The sequence below is a fragment of the Limulus polyphemus genome, unplaced genomic scaffold (assembly GCF_000517525.1).
Source record: "Limulus polyphemus unplaced genomic scaffold, Limulus_polyphemus-2.1.2 Scaffold2861, whole genome shotgun sequence".
NCBI lineage: Eukaryota > Metazoa > Arthropoda > Merostomata > Xiphosura > Limulidae > Limulus > Limulus polyphemus.
The window spans coordinates 55,062-67,203 of record NW_013668471.1 but is presented as its reverse complement, the minus strand read 5'-3'; the positions used below and the strand labels follow the sequence as shown (position 1 = coordinate 67,203).

The 12,142-nt window shown below is 33.7% G+C and overlaps 1 protein-coding gene across 2 annotated transcripts in view; it reads left to right on the top strand.

Moving 5' to 3' along the window:
- Positions 1-3,924: 3,924 nt before the first annotated feature.
- LOC106468076 (Niemann-Pick C1 protein-like) overlaps positions 3,925-12,142 on the top strand; it is a 57,134-nt gene continuing 48,916 nt past the window's right edge. Inside the window, exon 1 of one of the 2 annotated variants that reach the window (XM_022396380.1) lies at positions 3,925-4,582. In XM_022396380.1, the coding sequence (XP_022252088.1) occupies positions 4,526-4,582 (57 nt within the window). In that variant the 5' untranslated portion in view covers positions 3,925-4,525. The remainder of the gene's footprint in view (positions 4,583-12,142) is intronic. The other variant, XM_022396382.1, reaches the window with a different exon arrangement.

Sequence of the window (12,142 nt, the reverse complement as noted above, 5' to 3'; positions counted from 1 at the left end):
CTCTGTAAAATTACAAGGAATTGTGGCATCCAATGGAAAAATCCCCACAGCTACTTAATGAACATGAGAGCTCTATTATGCTGGATGCACCCAATCTATCGAAACCCAAACATTTTTAACAACAATTCTGCAGTCAACATCCTTTGCTTTAAAAAAATGCAATGCAATTCTCGTTATTGAAATATCACATGGAATGATAAAAGATGATTGTAAGTGGCACACTAAGCAATCATATTGCACAGACGCTCTGATCCAAGGGATTGGGTTGACTGCACATTTTATATTTATTCATCATTAATTTTGGGAAAATCACCGTTAAATTATTTATCGAACATCTACTAGTATCTCTATATTACACTTGTACTCTGCAAATGTCATGGTCTTTGGCATTGTTTATCCTTGAGGGCATGATTCCATTGTGTCAAAGTTAGGCTGAGATTAATATTTTGATCTCGAACTTAAAGTTAAAAGTAAGGCCGGAATGAGGATATTGGTAGGAAGATGAAGCTGGAACATGCAAATATTATGGCTGTAACCCTTTCATAACTTAGTTAAACATAGCTGTGATCTATGCCAGGTCTTGCCATTGCAATCATGCATAAGGATTAGTGCAAGCGTATATACCTGTCTCTGATACAGTCAGTACATTAAATAATTCTTTAATTACTTCTAAATGGTGTCTAACATACTGATAGCATGCAGTGATAGAGATTCTGGAAACTCTGATTTCCTTTCTGAATAATAAAACATTGTCTACTGGCGTGGGTGACAAAGAATTTTGAGTAGTCCTATCGAATTTTGCACTTGAAACTTCGTTTCTTTATATTGCTATAAGTGATGTAATTTGTTTGTTAACTAGATGGAGCTCGGGTCATAATGATGACATTAAAACTAAATAGTCCTAGAACATTTGGAAAATTTTAGGGGATTTGACATCAAATTTTCTAGAATATTCGAAGGTACATTATAAATATTGGATCAGCGAAGCATTGAAGAGATGGTTAAGGAAATAGTAAAGTGAATCAGTCAGACAGTGTTTTCGTTTCAGCCAGAGTTTTTCATTCAGAAAATACAAGTGTGGTTATTTTCACGTTAGTGTAGTATAGTTAGCGTCATTTGTAAATTTAGGCTTACAACAAGTGAAGACAAGCTTGTATAAGTGTTAAAAAAGAAATAGGTTAATTTGTTATAATTTACATTGTAACGAATTTCTTGTTATATATTTATTTTAACATGAACATTGTTTAGATTAAGTTTATATTTAAAAACATGCATAGATATGTTAGATACGTATTGCGAAACTCCCGCTTATTCTCCAAAGTTCTAGAAGATTCTCGATAATGAGAATCAACAAGATATCTATATACGTAAACGTTTAAGTATAGCTCAGTATTGTTATATAATCTGAATTTTCTAGAAAACCTTCCCACGCCTATAAATACAACAAACGCGATGCGCTTGAAGGAGAGTGTCTATTAGTATTTCGCTATAATCAGTGTGCTATAAACTTCGAAAGCTATAGCTGTGATTTTTATAACGCTTATCAATCGAAAAATTTGACATATTTGACCAGGAACCTTTACAAAGTTCGAACATTACAAATTATTTAACTTCAGTGGATTCTCATCAGACATTAGTATTTTTATGAAAACATTACCTAACTTCAACGGTAGAAAACTTAGCGTGTGTGGCCAAGGGCAAAACTAGCTAGCTTTCCGGCGAATCGTATTTACATCAACTCGTAATTAATTCGCTCATCGTAAACCTTCGATAAGATATCAAGGGAGTTCCAAGCTAGAAAGAAGATTTTATAATGTTTGTAAGTTTATGAAACTTTTGTTTATAAATCTTTGTTTCTAATAACTATTTGTAATAATTGTTATTGTAAATTATACTGTTGTGTGTATATTAAAACGTATTTGTGTTAAAAACAAAAACGATGTGTATCAATTTTGTTGGCAAATATTGTAATTTGACTAAAATATCGGCATATATTTAAATACTAAATCCAAAGGACAATATAACTACTAAATTTAAGTTATCAGTAAACTCTGCTTCGGACTATTCGAAATTCTAACACCTAACAACACAGACTGGATTTTAAATTAATTTCACTAACTATTAAAGATTAATGTTACAGCACTATTAAAATTGGGATTATTCTGGTAAGAATCAAATAGAACCTTTCAACATACTATTACTTTACCGTTTGTTAATTAATTTTCCGTAACTTCGTTCGGACGAAACTTTAGCGACACAAGTCCTTACTTAATAAAACTGGTTTATTCTTTCTGAATATAACTTTACCGATACACTTATTTTCAACAGTAGCTCTACAACAAACGTTATAACAATACTCTCTGACTGCAGTTCAATTACTCACTACCTACACACACATTATCACGTCACGCCGTGACCATTTTATATATACCAGACCATCCCCAATCTAGTAAAAGCTAGAGCACTCCCGAAGGAACGGGATAGTTCTAGAAACGTGGCGTGACACTAGTCACGTGACCTCGCTGACGCAACAATACTTAAGTTGAACTTCAGCTGTGAAGATGGTGACCACGAAGTCAAGGACTGGGAGTGAAGTGTTACTTGAGATGATAAAATTATTAAGAAAAGACTTAAAAGGTCAGGAAAAATGGGACAGAAAATTAGAAGAAAGAAATAGATAGTTAAAAGAATGTCATAAAAAACGTGATATAAATTAAAGAGAGAAGCTAAAGAGATGTACTATCCAAAGAAAAATTAAAAAGGTCAATATTCGCGGGAGAATGCAAAATGTCTCTTCGATGCAATCTCAACATGTCCAATTTTGACACCTGAAAAATTGTAAAATACACAGAAAAATTGAAACTGTCTATATAATTGCTAGGGACCTACAAGAGGGTATCTTTGTACCAAATACCACATAATTTGGTTGATATACACATGAATAGTTCACGAAAACCCCAAATTGTACATTCCTCGCTGAAAAATTGAGCAAAAGGCAAACATTTCAAAACTGTCTATATCTCTGTATGGAAACTGCAAAGAGTATCTTTGTACTAAATTCCACGTCAACTGGTAGAAACAACATTAAGCAATTGATCAACCCCCTAAAATTATGGGTTTATTTCAAATTTGGCCTCTCTAAATTGACTAAAAATGGACATGTCTCACAATTTTTTATGTATTTGTATGGGGTCTGTAAGGAAACGTATCTTTGTACCAACTCCCATGTGAACTGGCCGAAATACGATGGAGTAAGTAAAAAAAACTAAAATTATGCTTTTTGTGGCATCTTGACTCCCGCCGATAATTAACAAAAATGGGGAAGTACATGATTTTTTGTATGTCAATGTGTGGGGTCTGTAGAAAAGTATCTTTGTACCAAATTCCATGTAAATTGGTCAAAATATGGCTGAGTAATTGACCGATAATTCTACAATTATGCTTTTTGGTGAGCTCTGACCTCTCCTAAAAAGACTCAAAATGGTAAAAATACAACTTTTTTTTCTTTGTATGTCAAAGTATCGAACGCAAGAAGGTTTATATTTGTGCTAATTTCCATCTTGATTGCTGTAAATATGAACGTACAGGAGGTTGTTTGGCCTTGACCCCATAAAATCCTTAAAAAGGCCTAAATCAAAAAATTAAAAAGAGTCTAGGCGTATCGGACCAAGGTTTAACCCTATCAAATTTCAAGTCAATCAGCAGAGAAATGAAGGAATTACGGGCGATTGAAAAGTATTTGGAAGAAGAAGAAAAAATAGAAAAACAGCATGTCTCTCTGCATAGACATAATTACAACCGAAAATGAATCTGGTTGAAGAAGCTATTGGAGACATACAGGGCTGATCAGGCTTATGCGCAATGGCTCTTTGCGCAGACACCGTGAATAATATTACAGTCGTTCGTAGTTTGTGGTTGTAGTTAATTACTAGCGTCGGTTGATGTTATATGTGTCTTATTTTTCAATATCTGTATAAACTGTTATACTTTTTTTTTACTAAGCATTTCATCATACATAAATATATTGGTATAATTGTAATTTTCCAAAATGTTTAACGATAATAACTATAGTACGAAACTATTTTATTCTGTTAATTTGTTTACTAAATACTAGTAGTAGTATTACAATTATTATTTACTTGTATGTCATTACTAATAGTGAGTAATACTAGAGTAGAACTAGCAGGCCATTTTGAACCTTAATTTTTAAAAATGAAGCCAAGTTTGCCACGAAAATATTATACACTTTAAACTTTTAGTCTTATCATTACACAGTCTAGGCTTCAAATTTGTTCCATCTCTCCTGCGAAACAATTTTTTTCTCCTTCAGAGCCCTTGTTTGTAAGGAAACTAATGTTATAATTATAAATACTACTATTAGTAATGTTAGCTGGCGGTAGCCGGTTTTCAAATTCAAGTTTAGAAGATTGTTATTAATGTTAATTATTACTATTCATTCGGTAACCGATATTTTAAAATTAATTTAATTTCACGGTTTGAAGATTTTTTGTGTTTTAAATTCACGATGCGTGTTCCTGACGTTTTATTTTCTTTGGCCTTCACCTGTTTCTCAATCACTTTGGTAAGTGCATCGACTACTGTTTAGTTTTAATTTTTATGAAATAGTAGTAGTAGTGTTATGGGATTGTTTATAAAACTAACGTTAAAACACATTGAATTCGAAGTTGTATTTGTAATTGAGCATTGTGATACAGTCTAGCCAATTTTACTATTTTTAGGTGAACTGGTTCAACTTTAAGTCTTAATTTTTTTAAAATCTTTTCAGTTATAAGTTTAACCCATGGCTAATTCCATTTTAGGTGTCTGACGAAAATATGCAGTAGCTTATCTACAAAAGTTTGACATAACTAGAAAACCTGTTACATTAGTGTTGTACTATATATTAATGAGAAGAAAATAAGATGATATGAATGACAAGAAATATAATTCAAAGCTTGTAAGTTCTAGATATGAACATATATAAAAAAAAAGAAACTTTTTGATAGGTTCTACCAAATACTATTACTACTAGTGGTACTAGATAATTTGATTATAAACTGATAAAGTTATAAGGTTCTGGGGTAATACATAGTAAAAGTAAAATCACATGACTTGTTTAGCACAGATTTGTATTTGTGTACTTGAAAATAATGGTCATCATTACAGAATTATAAGGCTAATAATGTAGGCCTACAGCCCATGATACTGTTACATGTAATACACATATGTATTTTGTATCAGCCTAATTTAAATGTGTACATACACTTAAATTAGTCACACAAAACATTGTTCTCTTTTTTCTCACTTTCACATTTACATTTACCTTGTATTTGCAATTTAAATGTGGAAGTATATTTCTGTATTTTGTATAATTTTATTAACATTATTGTATGTAATGAAGTCATCATTCTTTATTTACTTATAGATTAGTCTTTAAAAGCCATATGAATTTTAATATATATATATATATAAAACTTTCTGTAACATTTTTGTTATTGTAATTTGTGCCATGTTAGTTATGATCAAAACTTCCTGTTTTCATGTTCACAGAGTATGTTGTTTATAGAGATGGGTTGTTAGTTTTTGTGTAAAATGATAATTTTCTGTACATTCACAGTATGTGAAAGTTGAAAGCATTAATTTCAGAATTTGTTTGTGTATGGTTGGTGTCCAAAGTGATTCTCGTAACAAATTACACATGATTTTTCTTTAGTATTTAATTTTCATATTTGTAGCACAATGAGGGGATCCTCCTCATAATGAACTCATTTCTAGTTTTTTAGTGTTGCTATTTCCATCTCTTCTAATCTGACTAAATTTTAGTCAGGCTGAAGTTTGTAACTTTTTCTGGATTTGAGACTGAAGTTAGTTACTTTTTCTTGGATTTGAGACTGAAGCTAGTTACTTTTCCTGATTCAAAACTGAAGTTTCATACTTGGGCATTATAATGTGTGTATATATATATATATATATTACCTAACATTTTGAAAGTCAAATCACTGGTATCCTGGCTGTCACCTCTTGTAGGGTACAATTTTAAAGCTGGATTGTAGTTTGGCACAAGTTGGCAGTTATAGTCTATACCATGAAATCCAAACCTCTTTATTAATAAAGGAAATGTTTTTGCATACAAGCTCATGTTTTGAGGGTTATATTACATGGATATCCTGGTTTTCCATCTAAAGTGTAGTATGAGCATCATTTTAAAGTCTGAAATAAGTGGGACTATCTTCACCATCAACATGTTGCTCATCATTATGGTTTAATGTTGGTTGGTGTTGAATGCTGTCTACAAATTGAAGTAGACCAATTATGAGGCTTACCATCTTCATTGAGTACACCTCTTCAACATACTAATCATTATGGTTTAATGTTGATTGGTGTTGAATACCATCTACAAACTGAACTTGACCAACACTGTGCTCTACTGAACTCAATGACAAGGCCACTGTTGCACAACAGTTGCAAAAACAAAGGTGTTTATATCTTGCATATCTTTAATATCAACCCCTGTGCAATCCCTGTGAAACAGCTCCATGCAGTTATCACTATACTGTAGAATTGTTTATGCCATTTGGTTTTCTGCACATGTAAAACACATGTTCAGGCTCAGGATTTGTATTAGGAATGTCTGTATATTATCTCTAAAATAGTTTGTTCACAAATAGAATTCCCAATGTTGATTGATTACATACATTCACATAACCCTGGTTTGAAGATTTTTAAGAAACAATTGTGATGTGCCACTACCTGATTCTTTTATTTATCCAGATGAGACTTTGCATTATTTTCAACCATATTAGTATATTGTTACGACAGTGGGGGTCACATAACGCTAGTAACACTTCATGAACTTCTAGAAGGGTCCTGTTCCTTCCTGAAGTCTCGAAAGGCTACTAGATATGTGGTAGTCATATATATGTAAGCCGCCAAAATCAGTCTGAAGTCTACAAGGCTAGGTTTAGGACGAGAGTCCGTGCTAAAGGGGAGAGCCTGCAAGAGCTGGCACAGGTATTGGAAAGTATGGCACACAAGGCCTACCCAACTGCACCACCCGATCTCCTCAAGTTGTTGTTGAAAGATCAGTTTGAAGATGCCTTGGACAGTCCACAACTGAAGATACAAGTGAAGCAAGCACACACCCCTCTACTATGCAGGATGCAATGGCCAGAGGTCTTGAATTTGAATCCTATGTTAAGTCCAGCACAGAGGTACTAAGGTTGGTATAGTCATCAGGATTCAAGGCCAGAAAAGGTCAGCTTTCAGAGAAGTTTGAGGGACTTTGCTGGCACCGTAACAAACCTGGGCACAAGAGAGCTCGTTGCTGGAAACTTCAACACAGGGAAGATGCCATGACAGGAAAGGCTGCTACCCAGAAAGGTTGTTGGAACTGTGGAAAGCAAGGACATATGAGGAGCCAGTGTAAGAAGAATATTACCAACAAGTCAGCCTCAAGAAGACCAGTAGTAGTTGGTGTTGAGGGACACTCACCAACCCCCATCATGAAAGTCCCAACAGCTAGGTGTAAAATGCCAAGCACACACTGTGTCTATGTGACAGGAAAGCTGTATGGCCAAAGGTGCAACTTTGTCATAGATTCTGCATCTCAGCAAACCCTTGTGAGCATCAAGGTGCTGGATAACAAAGGAGTACCAGAAGCTGTACAGAAGCTCTGTGGTGTGACAGGACATTCTTCAAGGTTGTGGGGACCAGTGTAGATAACTATTGAGCTCATGGGCATAAAGACCGACACAAAGTATACTTGGCTGACATTGAAGACAAATGCATATTAGGATTGGACTACTTACTACCGAGGAAGTTGTAATTAATTTTGATAAAATGACGTTTGGGAACAACAAAGGCCAAGTTCTGGTAACTGTTAAAAGAGAGAGGTTGAACTAATTAGGTGTCATCTAGCTAAGGTCAAAGTGACTGAAGGAGTTGATGATGGTGAAATGGTACCAGGTATAGATATTAAATCAGAGCATGAAGCCACTGGATACACTCCAGCGAAGTTGATGTTTGGTCGGGAACTTCGGTCGCCAGTAGATCTGTTAATAGGACGCCCACCTTATGAAGAGTTGCCTGAGAATGTGTCAGAGTTTGTGAAAGTGTTATCGGAAAGGATGGATGATATTCACCATCAAATGCGTTCAAACTTGAAAACGTCTGCTGATTCGATGAAGTTATCTTATGATAAGAGATCTACCAAAATCAGCTTTATACCAGGAGACAAGGTGTGATTGTATAATCCCAGGAAGACCAAAGGGAAGTCTCCTAAGTTGTCTTCTCCATGGGAAGGCCCATATGACATAGTGGATCGTCTCTCAGACGTGACTTTTTGGATATAATGTGGTCGGCGAGGTAAGCCAAAGGTGGTGCATGCCAACAGGCTTTGGCGTTATCATGGTCCAGGACATTTCAGTTGGGATGAAGTGAACAACGGAACAAATGATGCTGCTGAAGACGTGTCACCTGAAAAAGCCACTGTTGAAGAAGAAACTCTACTTGGTTTTGAAAAGGGAAACAGCGAAGCCCTTGATGAAGTTACTACCACTGGTGTGACTGTTACCAATGATAGGACGTTTCCTGATGAAGCAGATGACCCCCACATGAAGCAGAAACCAATGAGACGGAGACCAGTACGGAAGAAGATACGTCCCGTAAAATTAAGAGACTCTGTTGAATTTGAATTTTGTGTTTGTAAATTCTGTACATTTAATTAAGTTATTGTTAATTTTTTATTGGTTTAATGTAAGTGTCTATTGTTCGGGACGAACAATACTAAGGAAGGGGCAGTGTTACAACAGCGGGGGTCACGTGACGCTAGTAACACACGTCATGAAATTCTAGAAGGATCCTGTCCCTTCCTGAAGTCTCAAGAGGTTACTAGATATGTGGTAGTCTTGTATATATAAGACTGCCAAGAACTGATGCCTACAATGGGTAATTGAACTGCGGACAGAGAAAGACGTATTGTTGAGTCGAGCACGTGAGGCGTTCCTCGTGAATTATAGCGTTTGTTATAGCGTGACTGTGAAAATTAAGTGTATTGCAAAGTTGTATTCACAAAGAATAAACCAGTTTTATTTGAGAAAGGACTTGTATGACTAAAGTTTCTTCGGAAAGAATTTTTACGGAAAATTAACTAACGACTAGAGATGTAACAGTATTTTGTTTTCTTGTACTCTCCATATGTTTTCCTTCCATATTGTATAAATAATTTTCTAAAGTTAATTTTGTTTCATTGTAAAAATTAAGGTATATTTTTACATATAAAACCTGTACAATGTGAGCTCTTTTTTTTTAACAATGGGGCAGAGTTGTAATAGTTGTTGAAAAATTGCTGGAATGATTCAGTTTCTAAAACTCCAGTCCACATAATTAATTTTACTTTATTGAATTGAACATGGATGTTTGCTGGATGCAGAATGCAAATCTTAGTTGCCTAATCAATTAAGTTAAGGCTTTTGTTTGGTTTATTCTGGCCCAATACCCTGTGATATAACTTTTAGAGGGAAAACTGTGGATATCAGGGAAAAGCACTGTAGTGTCTGTGTAACATTTATATACTCTTATTTTTCAATAAGAAATCAAAATAATGTATAAGTATAATTGGTAGGAATAATCTTAACAGTGTTATGGAAGAAAAGTATCTTGTTGTTCTGATTGATCAGTGTGATGTTGATAGTAGCAGGGCAAATAGGGTTTCAGATTGTATCTGCAAAAATACTGAATACAAGTTTAAAAATGCTATAATTTCATTGTATAAGTCACTGGTCAAGTCATGTTTGGCATATGATGTTAAGTGTTAGGCTTCTTTCCTTAGGAAGGAGATTGCATTATTGTGAAGGGTTCAGAGAGGAGAGCTACTAGGATGATACCCAAGATGGAAAGGTTGTTATATGAGGACAGGCTAAGAATTCTGAAATTGTCTTCTCTTGAAAAAGAATCAAGTTAGAGGGGACCTGATTGAGGTGTTTGACATTGATAAGGGAACTGAGAATCTTTTTTTTTATACTTAATGGTGAGAATGGTAGGACTAGGGAACAAATATAGATTTTGGCTGGCTAGGAGTCATCTTCAGCTAAGAAATTTTTTTCTAACAGGTTGGTTAGCCTCTGAAATGGGTTGCCTTCAGATGCAGTAACCTTAAGGGAGTTTACATAAAAGCTTGTTAAGTTTTAGTTTGGTGGAAGAGACAGCTTATGTGGTTGAATGGGTCCTTTATTGTCTTTTAATTTTGTTATATATTACAGTTTTTTAATTCATGATTAGATGTTTCAAAATATGCCCCACTTAAATAAAACAGCATGAAAAAATATAGCTTCTACACTCCTCCTATGAAAAACAAACATTTTTGGTAGTATCTATGTAGCAGGGTATGATTATAGTATTTTGGCACTTGTGTATAAAGTTAAAATCATTAATAATATTCAATGTCAAACTGGTACACAATTAAAAACATTTTATTTAGGCCTATCTATGGAGTTGTCAACTTTTTGAAGGCAATAGATAGGCCTAAATAAAATGTTTTGAATTATTTACCATATTATTTATGATTTTAGCAGTGTATAATTACAAAACATGTACCAAACTACATGATGACCAACACGAGTAGTGACTATGTTGTGAATTATTTTACTTTGTTAGAAGAAAGTGAGCATTCACCTTTTGGGATACTAAATGAGAATTTAACTATTTGCCTTGTGGCCACAGGCTTGATAGTTGAATCTTTTATTAAAATAAACAACTTACTAATAATAATTTAAATTGTGAAATGATGTCTATTTAAAATAAGTAAATAAATGCTAAAGTTTTAAAGTGATGTCCTACTTGTGGTAGTACATCCAGGCTTTCAATGTCATTTAACCCTTAATGTTAGCTCACTGGTATATATTAATAAGGAGGGGAAGGGGGTTCACGGCATAGCCTGTGATTGCCTACTTGTGCTACATTGAAGAGAAATGCTCAAGCTTTAAAATATTCAAAAAGAAGTGGTCCAACTAGGATATCACTGTGATTTAACCTTTGAAATGTGAACTAATTCTAAGTACATCATAAGTAAATAAGGAACAAACTTCAACAATAAGAAACATTCTGGTGGTTTTTCATGACACAACCTTTGATTGCTCACTTGTTCCACTTTGCAGTTGATTTATGTTGAGGAGAAATGTACAAACTTTGAAGTGGATATCCTTCTTGAGATGGCATAACTAGGCCATCAATGTGATTTAACCCTTGTAATGTGAGGTAACATACAGTAAAATTGAATACTTTAATAAGGGAGGGAGGCTGGTTTTCATTGCATAGGCTGTTATTGCCCACATTTGCCACCCTGCAATTTACTTTAATTTGAAAAGCTTTCAAGTAATGCCATACATGAGATGGCATAACCATAATCTCAGTACAATTTAACCTTTGAAATGTGAAGTAGTGTGTGTAGGCACATTATAATGGATGAATAAGGAACTTCACCTTTGAATTTGGAAAAATAATGTCAGTTTCAAATTGGGAATTGGTAGTAAACTTCAGTCTTGTCTAAATTTTAGAATGTACCTAAATAACTGAATATACTTCAGTATTGTTTTAAAATTAAAGTAAGAAATGAAAAACTTTTTAAACAAAATCTTTATTAAGTTATCATTTAATATTTACTTTATACTAGGAAATAAATATTAATGAATATTAATTTCCTATAGCTTTTTTTTATGAAAGAAATCTTACTCTAAGTCGTGTAAGAAACCAGAGTTGTTTTTAAGGAGGAGGGACTCACTTTCAATCCACAAAAATAAAGACCTATATGAATATAGTTCATAAGAAAATAAGTATAATAAAATTTAAGTTTTATAAAGACAAGTAGGGATTGACATATACATAACCTAGCTAGCTATAGTAATATAGAAAGTTTTATTGTTACAAAAAGTATTGAAACAAGAAAGTAGAAACTACAAAAATTGAGTTATTTAGAATTTAAACATTATTTATTTTTACTTTGATAGATCACTATATGTAAGTTAGTCTGAGCCAAAGTAGGGATAAAATATTGTAAATTTTAAGTAATTCAGTTTTGTAGTTTTGATTTTCTTGTTTCAGTACTTTTTGTAGCAATAAAACTTTCTATATTACTATAGCTAGCTAG